General features: G+C 31.1%; 3 protein-coding genes across 5 annotated transcripts; all 3 read right to left on the reverse strand.

Annotated features, from left to right (window-relative positions):
* Window positions 1–1,658: 1,658 nt before the first annotated feature.
* On the reverse strand, window positions 1,659–11,761 carry LOC114747518 (uncharacterized). Of its 3 annotated transcripts, none has more exons than XM_028935858.1 (4): window positions 7,061–7,399; window positions 6,435–6,966; window positions 5,595–6,111; window positions 1,659–1,984 (listed from the first exon to the last, which is right to left on the reverse strand). In XM_028935858.1, the coding sequence occupies exons 1-4, from the start codon at window positions 7,391–7,393 to the stop codon at window positions 1,960–1,962; spliced, it is 1,407 nt and encodes a 468-aa protein (XP_028791691.1). In that variant the 5' UTR covers window positions 7,394–7,399; the 3' UTR covers window positions 1,659–1,959. The 3 variants fall into 3 exon arrangements, with proteins under 3 accessions (XP_028791691.1, XP_028791692.1, XP_028791689.1); XM_028935859.1 differs by lacking the exon at window positions 1,659–1,984 and adding an exon at window positions 11,211–11,761 and having other exon boundaries at window positions 5,421–6,111; window positions 7,061–7,215; XM_028935856.1 differs by lacking the exon at window positions 1,659–1,984 and having other exon boundaries at window positions 5,421–6,111.
* LOC114747514 (TMV resistance protein N) lies at window positions 8,179–11,698 on the reverse strand. Its single transcript, XM_028935853.1, has 3 exons — window positions 11,211–11,698; window positions 8,425–9,479; window positions 8,179–8,260 (listed from the first exon to the last, which is right to left on the reverse strand). The coding sequence occupies exons 1-3, from the start codon at window positions 11,696–11,698 to the stop codon at window positions 8,250–8,252; spliced, it is 1,554 nt and encodes a 517-aa protein (XP_028791686.1). The 3' UTR covers window positions 8,179–8,249.
* Window positions 11,762–20,350: 8,589 nt separating the features above from the next.
* LOC114747516 (TMV resistance protein N-like) lies at window positions 20,351–21,253 on the reverse strand. The gene has a single exon (XM_028935854.1). It carries the CDS (start codon window positions 21,251–21,253, stop codon window positions 20,351–20,353), a length of 903 nt encoding a protein of 300 aa, XP_028791687.1.
* Window positions 21,254–26,351: the final 5,098 nt, after the last annotated feature.

Here is a 26,351-nt window from a genome sequence, read left to right on the forward strand (position 1 = left end):
ATTTATAATTAAAATAAAAATTAAATTAGTTCTTATATTAAGGACAGTAGGCAGTGCTACTTGTAGAAATTTACCAGCGGCAGGGAAGCATCTTTATCAATATACATACTACATGCATACATATATTATTCCACATGTAAAGTAGAATAATGCTTATTAGAATTAGTTAAAATCAAAATCTATATTTTATACATAATATCAAATTTTGAATAAGTCATATTCGTAAGTTATAAAAGAGATATGGGAGTAACAAATAGAGGAGTGCTGAAAAAGAAGAATGATTAAGAGAAAGGGTGAGGATATACTTGGGAATGAAATAGCAATTGCGTCTTGAGTCAGCTGCTTCAGCCAAAGCCAACCTCCATTTTTGCATACGTTGTTTGTCGTGTTTGAATATCTTCTCAAGCCTTGCAAATACTTGGCCGCAACTCCCTGTTTGATGTTGCAGCTCTAATGGCTGCATGTCATATAATATTAGATAAACGAATCGATATTCTATTCTGCAGCACTCAAGAATGGTTGCAAGACTATCCAAACAATATGTTGAGGATGCATAGTTTTTGAAGATAACAACGATAGCTTTCATTTCTTCCTTATCAGACATGAGAGATTCATCGTTAACAAAGGCATGGATTCCTCTTTTGCGCATGGAGTTGTAGAGATGACTAACAAAACTTGAACAATCATAATCACCGCTATGACTTAAAAACACATCATAAGTCCATCTGAATGGATATAACGCTCGCTTTGCCTTGAGACTGGCCACACTTGGAGCTAGATCTTAACAAGTACATCAGAACGTTATCACTTGAAGTTAAAAATTTTGGTTTACAGTCATTAGTTATAAACTAGTCAACTTGCATAAATGATAAAACAGACAGAAAATTCAAATCATATTTTTAAGGGAAATTGATCTCAAAGTATAAATAAAATAGAGAACGACAAGACAGGCTAAAGAAATATGTCAATCTAGCACAGTTTGGGCCAAGACTCTAAGCATAAAGCCAATTGCAAAATTGATATTGTCTCAACACTCTCAACACTGTCAATTTGACAAACAGGAGTTTTGTTCAAAGGAAAGGGTTAGTTCTTAACAAAGTGACAAATCAAGGTTTGAATATATACTATGAGATGTTTTCATATTTAGTATCCATCACTATCTCAAACAAGATTGTATCCAACAAAAGGATACCTGTGCATAACCAAAAAAAAAAAAATACAAAATTGAATTTTTGAAATTTTGAAATGAAATCAAATTTGTGAAGACCATCAGACAAAATGCACACTCTAACCATGATCATACTTTATTTTGCATCTTTTGATTACTTATTTCTTTACTTTTGAAACGATCAAATATTTATTGACTTCGTTAATTTATATTTTGGCTTCTTATTTTTATTCACTATTTTTTAATTTTGTTTTTTTATATGAAATAAGTGTTTGCTACATTGCGTCATAATTTTTTAATCATTACTATTTAAAATAGTCAGTATACTATATTTGTTTACCTTAATAAGTGCATTAGCCAGACTAGTTAATATTTTTATAAGAAATTACTTTTAAAAAAAAGAATTGAATGTAGAGATTGCAAATAGAAATATTTATTTGTTCATCCATGCTCATCTTCTAAAAACACATCGAATAGAAATATTGAGCATAGAGTTGATTAAAGTTAGTTATTCCAATAATTCCTCACTGGAGTTGAAATCTTGCTCCAAGTCATTATTGCAGTTGTAGAAGTTATGGTATTTTCGCTTGGGGTAATCAGGCTTCGTGAACCGAATATTCTCCATGCCATTTTCTTGCTTGCATACGTGAAATCCAATACACTGGATCTCTACACCATTCTTGTGTGTTCCAATTTCTTGCTGGACAGAAACTCTAAAAAGAACACACACCACAATTGCAGGGAACTGTTTTTAGACCCAGAAGCACACTGAATTTCCCTTGCTATGGTAATCAAACCATTTCGGGATGCTTTCTCCTGGCAAAGAAAAATTTAGTGGAACTTGTTTAAATTCTGACACTAAGTTATTTTCAAATAAAAGTTTAACTAATTGTCTGATGATTTATCTTGGTGGACTTGTATTTGTAACCTTCCCTTTTGAACCAATTTCTAATCTTTTTTCTTCATGTTATTTTCATGTTTTGCCTTGTTCAAATTATGGTTGTAGCTTTAGCTAAAGAATTTTATTTTTTAAAGGGAAAAACCAAGGTAAACTTCAAAAATGAAAAAATATATATTATTATGATTATGATTATCATCATTATTATTATTATAAAGGCCCAAAAAAATTGGGTTTACAGGCCAGTTTAAAAGCCTGAATTGTTAAGATTGAGCTTAGTTTAATGAGACTTTCTGTACGTTCGGTTTATTGGGCCAAACTCAAATAGGCCCTGGATTACGGGTTATAGATTTAAGTGCCTTTTCAGAAGAGCATGAAAGCAAGCATACAAAAACAACTCACAGATAAGAGGAAGAAGACCCTGGAGAATTGAACATATATACACGGTCATGCCTTGGTGTCCAAGAAATTGGAAAACTGCGAAAGAAGAAAAAGAAGTTATGGAAGAACTCACAAGAGTACAGATCATCACATGAATGGGCATCATGATAATTGAGTATAATGTTCCATTATTGCCTCTTTCGACATGCTCATGTATATACATTGCGTCCAAATTTATCACACTGCTGTAATAACTTCTGTTCATAGAACATTATAATAACTTATCGAAGTTCATGTTGGAATATATAACTCACTTCAAAGCAAGGTATATAATGGATGAAAAAGAATCAACTAAACGTATATTTGTTGCTATAATGAAAAGTTACAAACTTAGAAAGGGGAATTATCCTCATATATGACATGAACTAAAGCATTCATATATTGGAAAAATGGCAGCAAAAACATTCCAAATATATAAAACTAGTATATTTGTATTGCCTATACAAATGTATTGCTAACAACGTGACATCAGATATTTTTGTGTTGGGTAATTTTGGTGCTTCAATCAGTTGAAATACAGAACAGTACAACGTATGCCTAGGAATGGAGGTCGATAGTTCTAACTTCTTGCCATTATAAGTAAGTATATTTCTATCAATTGTAATTTTAAAGTTGCTACAAATGTGACAAATTTGCATGGGACAAAAACTAAGAAAAACAAATATAGCCAAGTTATATGTGTTATCAAAACCACGTGGTGCAGCAGAGCTTATATATACTATGTTAGAGAATGTCAGTGGCAGACATGAAAAGAAATAGGAAGGACAAAAAATTACCTCGGAAACTCATGGTGCTCGTGGCTGACCCAAGTGAATTGCCAGATTCTGTTAAATTTGAATCCCAATTCATATCCTCCATAGTTTGTTATTTCCCCTCTGAAAGATCCACTAGTAAAAGTATTGGATACCAATCGACCCTCACCATATGAAGCGCTCCGTAATGTTACAAGCATGGCGCTTCTTTCCCTCAGCTTCTGTCTCTGAGCTGTCAGTGTCTTCTTTCTTTCTCTTACCTCGTTCTTCCTTTCTCTGTAGCTCCATTGGCCGGTGACCTGCATCATAAATTTCTTGGATACCAAGACTTATTAACAACTGCCTATCCCTTGTGGTGAAAATGATCCTGCTTCCTTTACCAAACCGATCACATTCTCTAATTGCTCGTAGCCTACCCAATTCTTTAACTTCTTCAATAATTACGAGAATCTTCTTCTGTGGGAACCAGGGTTGTTTTATCAAATCACAGAAACCATCCAATGTGAAAACAATGCTCTTCCTGGCGATTTCCACAGAACGAGAAAAATACCAAAAATCTTCAAAATGACGAGCAATAAAATGACTCACAGGACGTGTCATTAGTGAGAAGTCACGTGTTTCCCAAATTCCTACCATTTTGACTTCCTCATTAGGCCCAACATCCAGAAGTGAGATTACTTCTTGACATTCCCTGCCACACCGTTTTGAGGGGGGGGAAAAAAATCCGCTAGTCCTACTGAGGTTGAAAATGACGTCTTCAATAATATGGTCGTCTTCTTTAGCGTTACTGACAAATTTAGAAGAAATTCACTTTTTAGTCAAACAAAAAATTACGATATGCTATTTTTAGAAATAAAAGCCATGCTCCCCCCCCTCAAAACATATTTCTCCCAATAAAAATTAATAGCATTCTTAACATAAAGAATTAAAAATTGAAATGCGGTAAAATTATTACAAAAATTTTAAAATAATATTAAATTCAGTCACATATATTAAAAAAATTACTAAGTCATTCTAGTGATGAATAAATTTGTAATACAGACATGTACAGTTATTAATTAAAATAATTACATAAATCAAACATGTTCCCCTTTTTTTGTCCTTTTTTTTCTTTTGGTGCCGAGCCTTTTGATCATTGAAAGAATTCAATTATACTCCTCCGGTTCTTAATATAAGACCTATTAACTAATTTCATTATATTAAGAAAGTTAGGTAAGTTAGTTAATTTAAAAAATATGACATATTTTTCCTAAAACACCATAATTATCTTCTTTAATATCCTTCTTCTTTTTTATACTTGATTATGATTGAGAAAGTATCCATAGGGATAATTTAGAAAAAATAGATAAATAAGAGAAATAGATCTTATATTTAGGATCAAAATTAACTTAACAATTAGATCTTATATTAAGAACCGGAAGAGTATATGCATATGGCCATTGTTCAATTACTGTGCCTAAACTTTTCAAAATTTTAAAAAATAGTTTTGCACGTTTTTGGAATAAATATTCAAAATTATTATAAATTCAAAAAATTAAAAAGGGGTCTTATGAGCTTCATTTTCTTATTTTCCCCTTAATGCAAGTATGATCTCCATTTCCATTTGGACATCTGGTTTGATTTGTGCAACACAAGATATACAATACTTATTATATTATTAATATGAATTTGCAATTCAATTTTATTAATTTTTATTCAAATACATGAAAAATACTTTTCATTTACAAAATTATGCTTTTATCTTTTTTCATTCTACTCATCATGGGAAGAACCAGGAAAAATATATCTCATGTTAACCGGTAGTAGCAAAGCATTTTTATCAATATATTATTCCCATGTAAAGTAGAATAATGTATATTAGAGTTATATTGATATAAAATCAAAAACTATATTTAATATGCAACTAATATCAAAATTTCAATAACTCATATTCATAAATTATATATGATACTACATTCGGTTCTTAATATAAGAATTAGTTTAAGTTTCAAATTGGTTCTAAATATAATATCTCAATCCATTTTGTCTCTCATATTTATTCATTTTTTTTAAAGTAGTCTTTGTAGTAGTCGCACATATCAAATATTTTTATCAAATGACAATTGATTAGCAAGGGTATTTTCGGAAAGATAACACCTATTTATTACAAATAACTAACTGAACTAATTTTCTTAATTTACTCAAATTAATCAATTAGCTCTTATGTTAAGAATAGGAAGTAGTATGTCTTATTTATGAAGTTTTTGTTTAATGAACCAATTTGAGATATGGGAGTATTAATAGCTAAAGTAATGTCCAAAAATAAGAATAATTAAGAAAAAGGGTAAGGACATACCTGGTAATGCTTCTCAGGTTAGCTGCTTTAGACAAAGCCAGCCTCCATTTCTGCACTAGTTGTTTGTTGTGTTTGTATATCTTCTCAAGCCTTGCAAATACTTTTCCGTAACTCCCTGTTTGATCTCGCAACTCTAATGGCTCCACGCCATAAAAAATTGGATAAACGAATCGGCATTCTATGCTAAAGCACTCAAGAATGGTGGCAAGACTATCCAAACAAGATGTTGAGGATGCATAGTTTTTGGAGATAACTATGACAGTGGTCTTGGATTCTTGTATTGCTTTCAATTCTTCCTCACTTGTCTTGAGAAATTTATTGTCAATGAAGGTATGGATTCTCCTTCCGCATAGGCGATTGTAGAGATGGCTAACAAAACTTGAACATTCATCATTGTCACCTCTATAACTCAAAAACACATCATAATTCCATGTGGATGGTAATACCGCTCGCTCTGCGTTCACATCTTCATTTTGTGAAACCTGGGCCTTGAGATTGGCGACACCTGGAGCTAGGTCTAAGCAAGTACATTGAAATATTATCATCTCAAGTTAAAAATGTCTATTTACATTTGTATTAGTTATGCAATAGTCAACTTGCACAAGTGATAAAACAAATAAGCTTCAAAATCACCATATTTTTAAAGGAAAATTGATCTAAAATTTCTTGTAATTTCTCTTTTTTAATTAGATCCTATCTGTTTCTATCGTCAACTCCTTCAATCCCCATCTTTGTTTCACCTAGTTTGTTGGATTTGTTGTTATTGCTAGTAATCAAGCAATGTTTTGACATGAGAAAGATATTAAAGTAGGTAACACAGAACAAAAGGAGAAACCCAACCTTGGTAAGGCATGTTGTCTTCAAGTTCTTCCCGGTGTTGTGGATGTTGTAATCTTTCCCAGGAGTTACTATCAATGTATGTTGTCCTAGGATCCATAAATCGGATGGTTGTTGAGTTTTTTTGTTGCTTATAAACATGAAGGGCTAAGTGAAATTGATCCCTTCCCTTTTTCATTTCTTGGACATTGCTCTTGATGGAAACCTTCACATGATTCCATTTATTTCCATGTGGCAGTTCAGCCTTGGGAATCATACTTTGCAGATCGCATATACATAAATGACCCATCTTCATCGTTGATAACAGAAGCCACTCAGAAGAAACGTCTAGCTTGACATTATTGACGTGCACCAAGAATGAACAATTGAAGAGAAAATCCTGATCTTGTTTAACAAGAATCCATAGAAAAATTGTTGGAAACACATCACGAACCCAAAAGGACACACAGCTTCCCCTACTATAACTATCAACATTTTCTGGGAATTTACCTCCAGGAAAGATAAAGTTTGTTTTCCCAGGTTGCAAGTTGAGTACCTATCAATTGCATTTTAAGGGGGAAAAAAACTAATAAATAAAATGTAGGGAGATGATTATATACACATAGAGGGAGGGATAGAAGAAGAGAGACCTGATACAATACTCTGCTTTCAGATGTTTTTGTCAATGACATGCAGCATATGGCACTGAATTTTTCCAAGTTTGGTGGCATCTCCTCAATATGTTGAAGTCGGTTGCAATGATCCAGTGAAAGATATTTCAAATGGTGACATTCCTTGACGCATGCTGGAAGGGTTGTAACACGACTACTGAAGCTTAGATCTAAATGTATCATATTAGTGAAGTGAGAGAGGCAAAGAGCAAGAGAGTCATCTGATAAATTGCATTTTGAGAAGCAAAAACGTTCTAGTTTCAAAGACAGTGCATAGCAATCCAAGTTTCCTTCTTGTCCTTCCTCATACATCTTTATATGAGATAGTACTTTAGAAGAAGCTGCATTTAGTTCCCAAAGATTTGGCAGCAAACAAATGGTGGTTGGTAGCTGCTCAAGATAAGGACATTCCTCTATGTTTAAGGTTTCAAGTCCAATGAGATTACAAATTGAAGATGGCAACACAATAATGGCTGTTCTACCCAAGTGAAGATTTCGCATATATTTCATCTCAATCAATATCTCTGGGAAACTATAGAGACTTGAACAACCATAGAGGTTGAGATTCTCAAGAGATACCAGTCTAAGGTCTGGAAGCAAAATCTCCAAGCTATTGCATCGCATGGCACTCAATTCTTTCAATTTATTCAAACACCCAACTGAATGATGGATTTCGACTAAATTTGTGCAATCATCAAGCCACAATTCTCTTAAATTAGAAACTCCAGATAAATCTGGAATTTGTTGTAGAAATTTGCAATTTCTAAAATTCATGCGGCTTAAAGTGTGGAACTTCTGCAAAAACAAAAATAAATTCTCAGAAAGTTAGACACATAAACCATGAAAAAATATGGCAAGTGTTAGATATACATACATACGTACCTTTGTAAATGGCTGGAGTGTATCAAAACAACTATCTGACAAGTCAAGACAAATAAGTTCTGTTGAACAAATATTATGCGGCAAAAATTTGAAAGGATACCCCTTCCATTTCAACCACTTTAAACTCTTCGGGAGATGTGTGGGGCATTTTGAAATAAAGCTTGTACTTTTTATCACAAGGATTTTGAGATTTGTCATCCTCATGAATGCCTTTCCACTCCATTGCATTTGTACTTCATTATCTTCAGAAAAGTCTTCAGGTAGGTCTAGAAATATGACTCCCACTTTATTGGTTCCCTGTCAAAATGAATACTACACAATAAATTTTAGAACTTAGACATGCAAAAATCATAACGTAATTTTAAAGAATAAAAAAAAGAATTCATATATCAGTGATCTTACTGTGTTTCGATTTAAAACATGGAGAATATCTTGGTAGAACCATAACCTACTTCGTTTACCAGGTTCATTTGGTGATTCTTGTCGAACAATTTCTTTACCCATATCTTCAATCACGTCATGCATTAACACCTGATCTCCTTCAATCCTTATGAGGGATTTATTGACCAGAACATTAATAACATTATCTAGTGGGATTCCATATAAACATAACAACATGCCCTTAACTTCTCCTAATTCCTCACCTTTGGAAAAACAAGCCAAGTGTAGGAAAATTTCTTTCTCAAATTCTCCTAAAGCATCATAGCTTAATCTAAGGACTTCCAAGACTTCTCCTTGTGGAATTCTTTTAAATTGATCCAATGCAGAGTGCCATTCATTGACTCCTCTACCGCATAAGTGAGAACCAATCACTTTTAGGACTAATGGAAATCCACAACAATAACGTATTGCACGCTTAGAAGCCTCCATGAAATCAGACTCCACATTCTCCTTTTTAAAGGCATGCCAACAAAGCAATTGAAGAGATTCCTCATCATGTAATTCCCTAACATTATAAATGCTCTTAACATGAGAACTTGCTAACAACTGTTTATTTCTAGTTGTTATGACAATTCTACTTCCAAGACCAAACCAATCACAACTTCCAGCTAGAGCTTCTAGCTGTTTCAATTCATCAACATCATCAATGATCAAAAGAATTTTCTTGTGGCCAAGCCTATGTTTTATTACTGGTATTCCTTCATGCAAATCACCCAATTTGAGATCTTTCTCCTTGACTAATTTACAAAGCAATGTCTCTTGAAGATGTGCCAAACCATTTGGCATTCTAGACTTTTCCCTCACATTAGGAAGAAAACATAAGCCTTCAAAATGATCAGCAATCAAATTATATAAGGCTCTTGCAATCGTTGATTTACCTATCCCACCAGGTCCCACAATTCCAACCATTTTATTTTTCTTAGTAGACCAAAGATCTAAATGTGAGACCACTTCTTTCACCCGAGACACAAGTCCAACAGGGTATTGAGTAACGTGTAAATGATTATGAATACGATTAATCCTCGCTGATACTTCATTGGTGATCTTTGTAATATGTTCTTGCTCATTTGCAATCCTGAACAATCAGAGAAAAGTTCACGATTAAACTAAATTATATGACGTGCCAAAGCTAACTTTTGTCGTCTTCTATTCATCCTTATAAAAGGTCCCATTCCTTATCCAAGCAAATATGTAAGTATTGTCAGGGAAAACACTCAATCCATATTATAAAAAAAATAAATAGATAAATTTTTAATAAAAATAAGGGGAAACGACACAAAAAAAAAAGCACTCCAACATGCTACACCCAAATTTAGGAAACTAACGGTTCATAATACATTAAAGGGAAGGAAACTAAAATGCCATTTTAAAATTAAGTTTAAAAAAACTGCCAAATTTAAGGATGGCCATTAGGTCATCAATACTTTACTATTAATATGATGCCAAAACAAAAATAAATAAATAAATATATATATATATATATATAAGTTTAACTAGCATTCATTCACAACTTTTTGAATAAAGCTTAACAAGTCACAGTTTTAATTTAAATACTTGAGAAATGAGCAAAAAATCATATATTGAGGAAACATTCAATTCCTAAACTTCGGATGATAATAACAAATTTTCAATTTATTTTACTAATTTTAAAATAAAAATGAACATAAGGGTATTTCTGTCATTTTGCTTCAATTTCAAAATATCTATTTAAGGTGTGGTATTATGAATTATTAGCTGCTAAAATTGGAATTCGTCATTTTCAAGATTCTTTTTGTGTCTTTTTTTCAATAAATAATATATATAATTATTGCTACAAACATGCATGCCTACTAAAATAATTATTTTAATTAATAGAGCTACTCTACATTGGGTGGGAAAGGACAAGGAAATTGTTTCTCTTCTCCACCCTTTCTCTCGACTATGGTGCCCGGTCCTCCTCCACCTAAGACCATATCGTTTTGGGTCAAAAATGAAAGGGTTTTTTCTTTGACCTTAAAAATAAAAGGGTTTGAACACTTTTTTTTTAGCATCAAATATTTTAAAATACTTTTTTTAAGAGCATTTATTATTCTAAAATAATAATAAAAGGGTTTGGATGATTTTTTTTACATTAAATATTTTAAAATACTTTTTCTAAGAACATTCATTATTCTAAAACAATTTTTATTCTCTCAATAATCTAAAATATTTTTTAAGGAGGACCGCCCAATACCTTAAAAGAAATTTTGGTACACTCTGTATTTTAAAATATTTTTTAGAATAACTCAGTATTCTAAAATAATTTTTAATGCATCTATCAACATAAATTTGTTTTGAAATAGTGATTAGTATTTTAAGTTTAGAGTACTTGTTGTTACTAAAAAAATATTTTAAGATATCAGGTGTTATTAGAATAAAAAGTTATTTTAGAAATCTAGTTGCTCTACTGAAAAAATAATTTTAAGAGTATGTTGAATACATCAAAAATTATTTTAAGACACTGATGAGTGTTAATGAGAAAATATATATTTTAGGCTGTTTGAGTGTATCAAAAAATTATTTCAGGATGAAAAAAATATTTCAAGATAATCTTATTAAAAAAAATAAAGGATAGGACATGGACATGCAAATACTAACATATTTTGCACGGCTTTTCAAAGAAATGAACACGACAAAAATGGAATCAAAAGCCTTACATTTCATGTTGGATTTGTATTTAATCACGTCTAATTAATCAGGTCACGTTGTTAGAAGTATCTCAGAAGTCAGAAGAATAATATTCAAATAGTTTAAGAAAAATAAAAAAGCAAACGGTAGAAAAACATACTTGGCTTTGAGATGACACCCTTTCAAATTAGCTGCTTGGGACAAAGCCAACCTCCAATTTTCTACTTGTTGTTTATTGTCCTTAAATCTTTCCTCCAATCGAGCCAAAGCCTCTGCATAGCTTGCTCTCGGACGTCGCAACTCTGATGGATCCACATAGTAAAATATTGGATATATTAACCGACCTTCTTCTTTAAAGCATTTGAGAATCTCTACAAGTTCCTGCAGGCAGAATGTTGAGTTGGCATAGTTCTCGGAGAAAACTATGATAGCTATCCTGGATTCTCTTATGGCTTTGATAAGTGCTGGTGTGATTTCTTCTCCCGTTCTGATGTGCTCATCATCCATAAAGACACGGATTCCTCTTTCATGTAGAGATCCGCGAAGAAAGCTAACGAAACTTAACCGACTGTCTTCACCATGAAAACTAGGAAACACGTCATACTTCCATTTGTAATCAATGCAAGAGGACACTGCTGGTTGAGCCATGGCAGCAACGTAGTGCGTTGCTAATTTTAGCAGACTCGCAGGAGCCTAGAATAAAGCAAATGAGAAAGATGCCGTCCCTGGGCTAGAAACAATGAGAGGTTGACTGAGGAAGCTCTTGGTAGATTTTGGAGAACAAGAGGCGGTCATTCACCCATTGTAGTACGACCCTATTGGGTCATCTCATCCACCTACCGTAAGTTAGGGGCCAAAATAGTCTTGTTAATTGAGGAAGCTTCCCAGAAGTTACCTTGGATTATAAAGCTGTCATGCATTAATTCCCACTTCCTGCTGAAGGGTTAGAGTACGGATCAATAATTGAGGCCGATGCCAAGCCTCCACGAAACTTCCTCATAAAGGAGTTATTTTTATCGGATTTTTACTAACAAAAAAATGAAATAAGCCCAGTCTTAACATAAATAATAAAAAATGGAAATGTTGTAAAATTGTTTACAAAATGTAAATGAGTATTAATAATTACATAAATCAATCTCAAGTTGCGTTCTTGTTCCATTTCTTGGGGACTAAAGTATTTTTTTTTTAATTGAAAATGCCACTGGGCATAGTGGATCGCTTGAGCTTGTTTGTCTTGTGGTCCCCCCCCGGGGGCGGGGGCCGGGGACAATTATAAGCTTATAACACCGTTAGACCAGTCCAGACAAGTATATAATCGTGTAGTGAACATCAGTTCTACGAAGGGGCGAACAGACTTCCACGAAGCTCCGTCGTGTTTCCTTTGAAATTTAAGGTACATTTGGTATGAGAGATTTGAAAGGAAAAAGGAGAGAAAAATTTCAATCATTTCTTCTTATTTAGCATCATACAAATTTTAGGAGGAGAGGAAAAATTCATCAAGCTCCCCTTCAAAATTGAGACGATTTAAAGGTAAAGGGTAATATTTTACTATATTGTGACTATTATGCCTATATTTATTTTTAATATCCCTATACTATCTTAAATCCTTCTCTTATTGTCTCCAAATGCTGCTCTCTCCTTTACATGACCAAATATTTCATTCAAAGATAGGATACAGTACAAGTTGTATCTGAACTTTATTTCACCTTTTTTTCAATAATACTTCACGCTTTAGAGTATGTTAGAATTTTGATATAAGTATTGCTCAATATATTAAATGTTATTTACAATCCATTTTATTAAACATTCGATAAAATTTGAAAAAATAATCTTAAATAAAATAAGAGAAAAATTGTCTATGTTAAAATATTTTTTCTCCCCTCCCTTCATGAACCAAATAAGATAATATTAAAACTCCTTCGCTCCCCTCTTTTTTATAAATCCAAACAAGATAATATTAAAATCCTTCCACTCTCCTCTCCTCTCCTTCCCTCCATTAAAATCCCTCCCCTCGTCTTCCTCTCATTGAGCCAAACAGACCCTTAGAGAATATTTAGATAAAATAAAAATCATAATTTTAAAAATATTTTTATAGTGTACGAAATAAATATACGGAGGAACTTATCTCGATTTGTAAAAAAAAAAAAAATACTGTTTTTCATTGTCAAACACACCCTTAATGGCTAACAGCCTAGATAGGTGTTTAAGAACACTCAAAAATACTTTTTAAAAAAATATTTTTTTATAAATTGAGACAAACTTTTTTTTATATATTTACTTCATATATTATACAGTTATTTTTAAATTTATAGTTTTATTTTCACCAAATTAAACACTCCTTCAATTATGTAAATAATAGATTAGTTAGATTTAGTGTACAGCTGTAAATTAGCTAACACCATCACATGACTCAGTGTATATGAACACTTGTATTACTCATTACTTCCACTGTCTCTTTTTATAAACAACATTAAAACTTATTATGTAAATTAAAATATTAGTTAAAGATAATAAATACGTATAAATTAAAAGTTCTTTCTCTTAGATGTCATTATTTATCGGAAAAAAAGTATAAAAAAGGAATAAAAAATTATTATAATAAAAAAATTATAAAAAAAGAAAATGTGTAATGAAAAGATGTGATGTCAAAAATAAGATAATAAATATGTTGAGTATTAACATAAGTAATTAATGAAGATAAAATAAAAAATTTATTATAAAAATTTAAAATAATTTATAAATGTTACTTATATTTTTTTAAAAAAAATTATAGTTACAAATCTTTTACCCCTCTTTTTCTCTCTCCGTGTTAATGGCTCCGAAGAAAGAAATAGGAAGTGAAGAAGAGTCAAACTCAAACATGGGGAAAATAAATTGACTTGAAATCTTAATTATATCATATTACTGTCGAGTTACAAATTCAATTTATTTGGATTATTTGTAATCATACCCAATTATTCACCATTCATTGCTTTCAACGGTCCAGCATAGCTTAGGAAACTAACTCGACCACTTACCCCCATTATTCTCGATTCCTAGTTCGAATTATCTCTACAGAATTTTGTGAAGGCTTCATTTGCCTTTTATTACCTGTGATCCTCGATATAACACTTAAGTGACTAATTTTAATAGATTAAAAAAACTAATTAAATTAATTATTTATAATAAATAGGTATTATCTTTCTTAAAATATTCTTACTAATCAAATGTATTAGTTAGAATTATTATTATTCCAAGGACTACCTTAGAAAAATGGATAAATATAAGCGACAAAATATATTGGAGTCTTATATTTAGAATCAAAATAAAAATCAAATGAACTCTTATATTAAGAACCAAAAGTAGTATATTTTATTAACAAAATATTTTCAATTTATTACAACTCAAATTATGCAACAAAAATTATTGTCTAATTTAATGACAAAAGCATCTATAGTAGTAGCTAATGCTACAACAACAACAATTTTAACATGTTAAGTAAAGTCGACTACAAGAGTCACGCAATATTATTGTACTTTATCCTAGATCAATTCTTCCAATAAGTCATTAATGAAGAGATCTTGATTAATCCAATGCTAACCCTATCCCCAGTCCTGTGCCTAACATTATCGTGGTCGTCGTCAAAAATGTAAAAGAAAATGGCAGTCAAATTACTAATAGTATTGCTTTTAGATGTACGTCTTTTTTTATTCCAGTATCATTTTCGTTCTATCTAACAGCCACACATCTAATTAATTACATATTTTAGGAAAAACTGGGAATAAATCCCTCAAATTTATTAGTAAATGGTTCTTATGATAGATTGTATTAGGAAAACAAGTTACATGCAAGAGAAGTTAAGTTGTGTGAAAAGAAAATGGTTTGTACAAAACATTAGGATTAATCTGCATATAGAAAAAAATAGATTGCACAAAAAAAAAATCAGTTGCATAAAGGAAAAATGTCTCACAAACAAAGACAATTGCACACAAGAAACGTTATAAGCTGTGCAAAATCGTTAGAGATCATTTGTCAATTAATTTCTTAAGTAGGAATTCATCTCCAATTTTCCCCTTCTAATATGTTATTAGTACCATTTATCTTTTACTCCGTCACATCTCTACGATATATAAGCACCTAATAGTAACTTTACATTAAATAATGAATTTAGTGAAAATTAGTTATTTCTTATAAAATATTAAAATTATTCTCCATAAAACTCATTGGTTATAAAGTAGAATGAACAAATTAAATCAAACGAAAAGGTAGGCAGGTATGACAAGCTCTATCCTCCGTGAGCCTCACTCTTGTTATAATGCAAAGGCGAGAAAATCCAGCACAACTTTATAGTCAACTACCAATTAAGGTCATAGATTGGCCGCAGATTGGGTTTAAGATGAACCAAGATCAAGATCCAAAATGAGCAACAACAAAGAGGAATACACTTGTTCAATAATACCTATAAAGTCAAGTCTACAACCTTAAAACCCAAAAAAGGTTTTATTTCCCAAGTTTATGTTGCATATTAAAAAGCCAGCATTAACATGGAATTAAGAATGATTTTCACAAGTATACCATGCCTAGAAGAATTCAAATAGAAGCAGGGTCAGGCAAACCTTTTGGAATGTGGCCACGACTTATGGGATCCCCCAAAAAAATCCAAAAGGAAAGTTTCAATATCGCAAACATTGTATTTAATGTGTTTGTCACCTACGTAATTATAATACTTCCTTAAGAATGCTTGATAAGCATGAACTAGCTTTTGGGATATAGAGATCCGCATGCCCTCACGCAGTAAACAATCTGGGATCACCCAAGCAGTTTGGATCCTATAAATATCCTCAAAGGCAACGTAGAAATTTCGCAATCTCGTCTTGAGAAGATTACACGACATAGATAATTGAATTCTCTTATCCTTAAGCAAAGAGAGAACTGAACTCCAACTAGCTTGCTCATAGTTCCATGCAGTTGCTGGTACTTGTAGACGTGCTTTCGAATCCATTCATCTCCAAAAATATGCTTCAATTGAGATTCTTGAATCCTTTGAGCCATATAATGCATATTGACGATTAAGAACAGGTGTTGGCAAGCAGCTTCCTTATGTAACTTGGACTTGTTCTCAAGCTTCAATTCCAAGATTGAAGTGATTGATCGAAAATGAATTGTGACTGAGGAAACACTACTGTGGGAAGATCCCAAGATGTCACTATCTTGTGATGTGTCATGGCTCATTGAGTGGTACAGTGAAATATCATACTCTAATTCCTCTTCACCATTCAGTATATTAAGGGTGTTATTGTAGTCGAAGAAATAACTAATATGGCTCATGACATAATAGGTTAGGGGATGAATTCCACCACTTGGGAAGGGAGATCGAGATGGATTTGATGCAATGACATTTTTAAATGCAAGAAATATTAACCCCACACAAGCACCTAATCTGTTTAGAGCCACCTCACACTTGATTCTAACTGAAGAACCAACCTCACCTAAATACAAGGCATCTAGGTCTGGTATTGGATCTGCCAGATCTTGGTACATGTCAAGAAAATGAAATATTCCCTCAGAATTGTGAGCACCAATAGATATAGCTTCACAAAATTCTAGAAACCATAACATTAAAGCCTTTGATACACCAACAAAACAAATCAAACTGGCCTCAGTGTCTCTAAAAATCTGCTCACTTAGCCACTTCTCACTTGCAATATACACCCTAACAAATATTTTCACTTGATAAATCCATCCTTTGATTTTGGAGTTCAAACTATCCCATTCCCTTTTTGAAACATTTTCAATGCTCAATCTTTCCCTTTCAAGATGAAGCAGAAACTCATTTAAGGCATGTCTTCGAACATTTTTGTGGGCATTGTAACATTCTCAACTATAGTCTAACACAAATATTAAGCTTGCAATACATTTAATATGTTGGAGCAGTTCTGGACGGACTAAATCCAAGATATGCTTTTCAGATGCTTTGCTGAAACTACCTTCACCAATGGTGTCCTTTAATTCATTAGACTAGAAGGGGGTAGATTTATGATCAAAAGGATCCCTATTTTGAACTAGGAATTGCTTGAACTCAACCTTAAGTCGTGCCTTATCTGTTAGAATTTTGAGATCCATCAACACAAAACTGTACCCTTGCTCTTCTATGTTCAAATGCAGCATACTTTCCAACAATTCAATCAATTGGTTAGCTGCCACAACCACATTAGTCAGATCTTTTAACTTCAAAATCATGGATTGATCTTCCTTCCATCTCCTTATTTTCCTCAGGATGGCATTATGCTTACTTCATATCAAACTATCTCGCTCGTCCTTCCTCTCACTTAATTTGGAGATGTAGCAAAAGTTTGGGCCAATATCTACCACAATGAAAATATTTCATACACAAGATATATGCAAATTATAAATCTATAGGTTTGCCAACAAGGGCACAAGTTTGATGTTTCTTATATCATCATAACAGGTAAATCTTGTATTAAACTATATGAGACATCATACAAGAAAACACTAATCATGATAAAGCCAAATTATATGAGTTAAATGCAAAGCCAACATACACAGTAGCTCATATATAAAGGGATAGAAATCAATGGAAGTGCGCAAAGAAAAAGGACAATAGATACCTTGATAACTTATGTTGTTCTGGGTTAATTCTGCATAATTAGTTGATTCTGAGTCTTGATTCATAGCATCTTTCAATTGCTCCAAATCTTCTGGTTGTTGAATTAGCTTCCATGAATAATAATCGATGCATGCTTTAGGGTTCATGAACTCGATATTCTTAATATTATTTCCTTGCTTGTACACGTGAATTGCAAAATAAACTTCCTTCTTGCTTCTTATTTTTTGTGTTTTGTTCTCAATGGAAACATTGACATGATTCCATTTATCCATGAGGGAGAGTTGAAGCTTGCGAACTATGCTTTGCATATAACTAAGATATATGTGATATCTCTTCATTGTTGAAAGTGAAAACCATCCAGAAGAAATTTCTTGTACAATATTATTGACGCGTACAGAAAATTTACAATCGCACAGAGAAAGTTGGTCGTCTTTTACAAGGATCCACATATAAATATTTGGCAACTCATTATGAACCCAAAAAGATAGTGAATTTCCACAACTATATATGTCAAGCCATTCTGGGATATTTTTTCTCGACAAAATGAAGTTTCTTTTCCCTCGATATTGGTGAATTGCTTGAGAAGGATTAACAATCATCAAAAATTGATCATTTATAAATAGGAAAAACAAAAAAGAAAAGAAATGGAGACCTGATTCAATAACATCCTTCTTGACGTCTCATTTAACAATGTGCAATGCAAGGCATTGAATTTTTGTAGCTTTTTTGGCATCCCTTCAATATGTTGAAGCATATTGCAATTATCTAAGGAAAGATACTTCAAATGGTGACATTCTTTGATGGAGGCAGGAAGGGTTGTGAAACTATTATAACTTAGATCTAACTGTATCAAATTAGGGAAGTAAGAGAGACAAAAGTCAAGAAAACCATTTGACAAATTGCAATTTGAGAAGCAAACATGTTCCAATTTCATCGACATGGCTGAGCAGTGTAAGCATGCTTCTCTTTCACTTTCACACATCTTAAAATGTCTCAACTCTTCACAAAAGTTTGACGTTATTGTCCATAGGTTTGGCATCAGACAAATGACAACTGGCAACTATTTAAGGTTATCACACTCATCCCTATTTAAGCTTTCAAGCACAATCAGATTGCAAATAGACGATGGCAATTCTTCTATGGCTGTCTTATCCAAATCAATTGTTCTTATTTTCCTCATTTCGTCTAATATTTCTCAAAATCTTCGAACGCTTAAACACCCATAAAGGTTGAGATGTTTAAGACATGCCAATTTAATACCAGTTGGTAAGATCCTCAAATTTTTGCATCACATGGCACTAAATTCTCCAAGCTTATCCAAAAGTCCAACTGAATCGTGGATTTTAGTTAAGTTTGTACGATTATCAAGCCACAATTCCATCAAATTGGAAACTTCTGACAAATCTAATATTTGTCTTAACAACTTGCAATTTCCAAAATTCATGCAACTTAGACTCTTGAACTTCTGCAAAATAAAGAAAAATTTATTCTTAAAATCAAAAGGAAACAAAAAAAAATAGAGAGAGCTCATCCTAATATTCCTTCGGTCCTTAATATAAGACTCATTTAACTAATTTGATTAGATTAAGGAAGTTATATAAGTTAGTTTATTATAAGAAAAGTGATTTTCCTAAAACACCATAATCATCTTTCTTAATACCCCCTCTCCTTCTTCTATTTGATTATGGTTGAGGGAGTATCTGTAGGGGTAATTTAGAGAAAATTGATAAATATGAGAAATGGATCTTATATTTACAACCAAAACTAACTCAAGAATTAGGTCCTATAGTAAGGACTGGAGGAGTACATTATATACATACCTTATTAAGTGGTTGGAGTAATTTAATGGAACTATTAGACAAGTCAAGACAGATGAGCCTTATTGGATGAAAATTTGATGGCAAAAATTTCGAAGGATACCCCTTCCATTCCAATACACTTATGCCTCGTTTGGTAGGAAGATTGAAAATGAAAGAGAGGGATTGTGATTGCAATTGAAAAAAATCATTAAAATAGTATTTAATATGAGTAATTACTTGTTGCATGGGATTAGGCAAACCCATAGAGGTGGGATTGAGTAATACCACTTCCCCTAATAGTATTTCCCAATTCCATATACATGGGTTTAACTAATCTCATATAACAAGCAATCTCTTATACTAAACATTCTTTTAATAGATTTTTTTCAATCACAATCCCAATCACTAATTCTCAATACCTTCTACCAAACACAACCTTAAGGTGTTTGGGAGGCATTCAAGACTTCTAGAAAAGCTTGCATTTTTTATCACAAGCATTTTGAAGTTTTTAGTGTGTTTAAATGCCTTTTCACTCTATTGAACTTCTTTATCTTCAGGTAAGTCTAGAATTATAGCTTCAATCTCATCAGATCCCTATAAAAATAGAGAGCAAACATAATAAATGTCATTATATGATTTATACAACCCATATAAGGAAAGGTTTTAAAAAAACAACATCATATAAAACAATCTTACTGTGTTTTCTTGTAGAACATGGAGAATGTCGTCATAGAAACACAATCTATCTCGTTTTCCAGGCTCTTTTGATGATTTTTTCCCAACAATTTCTTTGCCCATCTCTTCTATCATGTCATGCATAGTCACACGATTTTCTTCAATCTTCACAAGGGATTTATCCATAAGTGCTCCAATAATATACTCAGGATGAACTCCTCAGAAACTAAGCAATGTTTTTATGACATCTAATTTTTCACCTTTGAAAAAGCATGCCAAGTCAAGGAACATCTCCTTCTCTCTATCCTCTAAAGTGTCAAAGCTTAATTTCAAGACTTCAAAAACTTGTTTATTTGGTATTCTTCGGTATTTATCAAATGCATATTTCCATTCATCAATCATTTTGTCACATAAATCAGAGCCAATTACTTCCAAGGCTAGTGGAAGGCCACATGAATAAAGTATTATATTATTTGAAATATCAAGGTAACTAAAATCTATATTTTCCTTTTTCAAGGCATTCCAACTAAACAACTGAAGAGCTTCTTCATCATTTAATTCCATGACGTCATAAATTCTTTTAATCCCATGACATGCTAACAAATGCTTATTTCTAGTTGTACTTATGATTCTCCTTCCAAAACCAAACCAATCACATCTTCTCGCTAGAGCCTCTAATTGCTCCAATTTGTCAACATCATCAATAACCAAAAGGATCTTCTTTTGATGAAGCCTATGTTCTATAATAGAAATTCCTTTATCGGAATCTCCCAATTTAAGATCTTTCTCCATGACTAATTTGCAAAGTAATATCTCTTGAAGATACAGCAAGCCATGCTTGTTAGAAGTTTCTCTAGCATTAGAAAGAAAACATAAACCATCAAAATGATCAGCGATTGAGTTATAAACAGCCCTTGCAATTGTTGATTTACCTAATCCCCCAATGCCACAAATTCCAACCATGTTGACTTCTTCATTGGGCCAAAGATCTACAAGTGACATCACTTGTTGGACCCAAGGCACAAGTCCAACTGGATAATTGGTGACATGTAATGGTGTGCGATTGATCTTTTTAGAGACTTCACAAGTGATCCTTCTAATATATTCTTGTTCTTTTGCCATCCTGCCCATGATAAAAATTATCATTTGTTCGGTGTTTGTTTGGACATATTATTTCTGATTGTTGATACAAAAGTTATAGAACTAATTTGTGAATATTAATAAAATTAATTAAGTCAATTATTTGTAATATATGGTTATTTTTTTCTCTAAAATATCCCTCTTAATTATATGTATTGAAAGTAACTCTTGATGAAAACTCTTTAACATATGCAATCAAGATAAGGATTACTTAGGAGCAAACATGATAAGTATTTAGAACAAAGTGAATTGTGATATTATATTTAGGATCAAATTAAATTTTTAACTAGCTTTTATATTAGGGATAAAAAGTGCTGCCTTTAGTCCTAAGTATAAGACCTCATTTGTAGTTTACAAATGATATCTTATACATAGGATTGGAGGGAGTATTATGTAATTTTCAACTATTGCCAAACCAACGCAATCAAACCGCAAGCAGAGATATCCCAAGTTACGGAGTGTAATAAAATATAGGCAGAAGTGCACTTTTAATTAACCGTTTAATGCATGTGAAATTTTGATTTGATTTTTTTAATTTTATCAAGTATTGTTTTTAATCCACTAAACCTGCATATTATTCTTTTGAAAATTGAACTTAGTATATCAGTACTCAAAAATACTTTATCAATATTTTAAATTTTAATATTAGCATCTTTTATATTAACAACATTAGGATGGAAGAACCCAAAAAATACCTTATAATAAAACTAAAAGATAAAAGCGAAAGAAACCTTATGTAGTTATGTGAAATTAAATGATTAAAGACATGCTTTTGTCTAAAATATAAATGTGAGGTGTCGCTTGGATATGGATTTCATCTTTATATTCTCACATAAATTAAAATGTAAACAGAAAGATACTCTAATTTACAATTTACTACCAAATGCACAAAAAGAGTATGAATAACAACTCATTTTATTTTAAATTTCTTAATCATGGGTATATTGAAAATGTAAATAACAGTTTGTTTTATTGAAAAAAAAAATACTCCGTGCAAAGCACTGTTGTCAAACTCATAAGTTAACTCTTCGAGTTTAACGTTTTTACGTTTTCAGCTAACAAAATCGTGTTGATTCGTTCTTAAACTTGTGATAACTGTAAACTCGATTAAACTTATGAGTTCATTTACCGAGTTTACCGTTTTTATGTTTTTAGCTTACAAAATCGTGTCAACTCGCTCTTAAACTCGTGCTAAATTTTTTAATTTAATTATATTTAGTGACATTATATATGATTTTTTATAGAAATTTCTTTGTTGAATATGATAAATTATGAATATTGATAGATATAATTTCAATTATTTAAATTTAAAATATATTTAAATGAAATTATTCTGATTTTTATATATTAATTATTTAATTATATACTTTTAATATCAGTTTATTAATAAAAGTGAACTTTTAGGAATTCACGATCCGAGTTTACATCATTATCACGAGTTTGTTTAAACTGGCGAGTTTAACAACCTTGGTGCAAAGTATGATTTATATAACTTGTTGATTTTTTTTTTTAATTTGTTACTCCCGTGTATATTAAAAAGTTAAACCAGACATCTTGTTCCAAAATTTATTATTCCCATGTGTCCCAATGTAATAGAAATTATTTTAATAGCAACTTAAGATTATGTTTATAATTTATTATTTTTGCGAGTACTAAAAATTATAAATGATGTAATTTATTAACTTTTTAATAATAAATTCTAAAGTAGAATATATTATTTTTAAAATTTTAACTTATGTGATAATGTATAAGCTATTTTGAAATAATAAATTATTCTTTCTAATTTTAATATGAAAAAATAACAAGTGGATTAAGAGGTCCAGGGGCAATATTAAAATTTGAGACGTGATACGTATGGGACTCACCTTCCTTCGGAATAATTCGTTTTTTGTTGGTGCTGACGCGGGCTACATATTTCCCCCTTAAATGACGATGGCGTTTTTTATTTTTTAAATAAAAGAAAATTTTAAAATTTACTAAATTTTAAAGAAAATTCAATAAAATTTAATTTTTTTATAAATATAATAAGATATATTAATTGTTTCTTATAAACTGGGGGAAAAAAAAGAGAGGAAAGTGCTGATTTTTTTTATTAAAAGTCAATTTTTAGGGTACTTGTTGAAGCTAAGTTGTATAATATATATATATACATATGTATATATTCCTTTCATTTAGTTAATGGCTTTGTAGATCGTAGAAAGGAGAACGAAATATGAGAGAACGATCGAGATAAGATTTCATTGGCCCATAAGAAGAGATTGTCTTTTTTAGTCAAAGGGAAAATGGAAGAATACTAATAGTGCAATTAGTTCCTATATCATGAGGCCACGTGTAATAATATACAGGATTTGTCGAAGCACGGGGAAGAAAGACTGGAAGATGGAGTAGCCATTTGATGTGACAATGGAAGACCGTGGGAGAAGACTTGGACAATTGGAAGACCGTGGGAGCTGACTTGGATACTTTTGCATTAGGCCATCAGCCACCCGGTCCATCCCTCACCATTAAAGTTGTCAGTAGCTCAAGTACTAAATACAGAATCTAGACTTGTATCAAAAAAAAAAAACACATATATAAATATATATATATATATATATGTGTGTGTGTGTATATATTTATAGAATCTAGACCAGAGCTTCACTTTGGTTTTAAATGTAAAATTCTAATTTATTTTTCCTTAAAAATGTATAGTTTTGTCTAAATCATTCCTATTGATATTACATAATAAAAAGCTCTCAATTAAAAAGTAACTTAAATGTACATGATTAAATATGATACTCCTCCAATCCTTAATATAAGATCCATTTAACTAATTTGATTATATTAAGAAAGTTAAGTAAATTAGTTAATTATAAGAAAAAGTGACACATTTTTTCTAAAATACCATAATCATCTTTCTTAATACCCCTCTCTCTCTTCTACTGGATTATGGTTGAGGAAGTATCCATAAGAGTAATTTAGAGAAAATTGATAAATATAAGAAATGGGTCTTATATTTAAGACTAAAACCAACTCAAGAATTAGGTCTTATATTAAGGACTAGAGGAGTAATTTATAACAACCAATTCAGGGTTTGTTTGGAATCACGATATTAAAAGTAGCTTTTTAATCGTGATTTACCAAATAAGAGATAAATATGTAAAAAGAGTTTTATCTCAATTTATATAAAAATACTTATAGGCACTTAAAGAAATGCAAACTAGTGTTTAGATTTGTTACAAATAACTAACTAATTTTTTAATATTTATAAATTAATTATCTAGTTTTATATTAATAACTACAGTTAGTAATGAAAATGAATAAAAATGAATGACTTTGAGAGAGTTGGCTGATAACCTGATGAGCTAGCCAACGCTAAATGAAAGGTCAATATGAAACTGATCTTTTTTAATCGGTAAATATAGTTGAGAGCAAATTATTGTGTTCAACTCTGTTTTTGTGGACTTAAAACAGAAGCAAACTATGTGGTGCCATTGTGCACGAATGTGGTGCCATCACCATCTCTCCCACCTATCAACGATGTGGTTATAAGTGGAGGGTTGTATTTTTCGTTTCAATGAGGCACAAAAGCAAAAACTTTTAGGGGATAAAAAGCTTTTTTTAAAAAGCTAATAATGATTGTTATTGGAAGAGATTTATAAGCTTTTAAAAGTATTAATTAAAATAAATAAATATATTATAAGAGGATGAATTGATTTTTTTTTTTTACCAGCATTCCAATAAAGCAATCGTTTATTGCCTATATAACAGTTCATTTTTTAAACAGAAATTAATTTAATAAATATTCATATATAGGTTTATTATCATTAAACTTTTAGTAAAAATGTAAAAAAAAAAAAATAGGAGTGAGCAAAACTGAACCGAATCGAATTTAATTTCGGTTTTTTGATTCTATTATTTTGGTTTTTGATTTTTATTTTTTAATAATTTTGTTTGGTTAGTAGAAAAAAATTCAGTTATAACCGAAAAACTGAAATAAATATATTATGTATTTATATTTAATAAATATTATTATAATAAATATATATGTGGGTATATGTGGACTCTTTAAATATATTTATATTCAATAAATATGATTATAATAAATATTATTATAATAAATCACATTGAAAGATCAAATATTTATTAATTAACAGTTGTAATTGTATTTTATTATTATTTTTAATTTAAAATCACTTTTTATATTTATATATTTCGGTTAATCAGTTAATCGAACTGAAATATTTTGATTAATTTAATTTCAGTTAGTTTAATTAATTAGTTTCGGTTCGATGTTTAAAATTCACTATATTCAGTTATTCAGTAAATTCGATTATCAAAGAAAATCGAATCAAAAAACCAAATGCTCGCCTCTAAAAGAAAATAGCACAAGGACGATATTAAAAGCATAACTTTTATGTACTTCTTATATTCTTATTCTAGTACTCCTTCATTCCTAAATATAAGATCCTTATATAGTGTATATAAGAATCTTATATTTAGAACTGGAAGAGTATTATTTATGTTTATTTAATAGTAATTAATCTAATTTATTTATTAAAAATATATTTTTAATATTAACAATGTTTTGCTTGTTATCATGTATCGATTACCAAATAAAAATGTTTTGCTTAAAATGGAAAAAATTACAATTTATCTTTGCACGGCATATTTTATGGCATAGGAGAGTGCAATTGTTGACCCAAAAAAAAAAAAAGATTTGCCCACAAGTCATTTTAACTAATTCGTCAAGATCAAAAACATAGTAGCTAACTTATTAAGTTTATCTCAAATTAAAAAAAAAAAATTCAACTCTACCCATATTTAAATAAGATTGCAGAGGAGACAACAAAATATAGATGTTATTAATTGTAGGAACGAACTTGACAAATAAGTAATAGTTACTTTTCAAATAACTAATGGTTTGGACCAACTCATTCTTTTAGAGATGACTTGTACCGTTGACAGGAGAAAATAGGAGTGTAATTTGAACATGAGCATGGGGATGAGTCATCTATCCAAAATTATAATAATCTCAGCAGAATTTAAACCGTTCCTTACTTGTTCAGGAACTCTTCTTTTGTGATTGGAGGGCATTTGA

Source organism: Neltuma alba, unplaced genomic scaffold, assembly GCF_004799145.2.
Source record: "Neltuma alba isolate B1F8T4 unplaced genomic scaffold, ASM479914v2 tig00005347_pilon, whole genome shotgun sequence".
NCBI classification, from domain to species: Eukaryota; Viridiplantae; Streptophyta; class Magnoliopsida; order Fabales; family Fabaceae; genus Neltuma; species Neltuma alba.

Excerpts from the sequence above, each read along its gene's own strand:
- LOC114747518 (XM_028935856.1), bottom strand. The coding sequence starts at position 7,393 with ATGTATGAGGAAGGACAAGAAGGAAACTTGGATTGCTATGCACTGTCT. Across the intron at positions 6,967-7,060 it reads AAAGCAGAGTATTGTATCAG|GTACTCAACTTGCAACCTGG; the intron begins GTCTCTCTTCTT and ends TGCAATTGATAG. Across the intron at positions 6,112-6,434 it reads AGACAACATGCCTTACCAAG|ACCTAGCTCCAGGTGTCGCC; the intron begins GTTGGGTTTCTC and ends GTACTTGCTTAG.
- LOC114747514 (XM_028935853.1), bottom strand. The coding sequence starts at position 11,698 with ATGGCTCAACCAGCAGTGTCCTCTTGCATTGATTACAAATGGAAGTAT. Across the intron at positions 9,480-11,210 it reads GGGTGTCATCTCAAAGCCAA|GATTGCAAATGAGCAAGAAC; the intron begins GTATGTTTTTCT and ends CTGATTGTTCAG.
- LOC114747516 (XM_028935854.1), bottom strand. The coding sequence starts at position 21,253 with ATGGCAAAAGAACAAGAATATATTAGAAGGATCACTTGTGAAGTCTCT.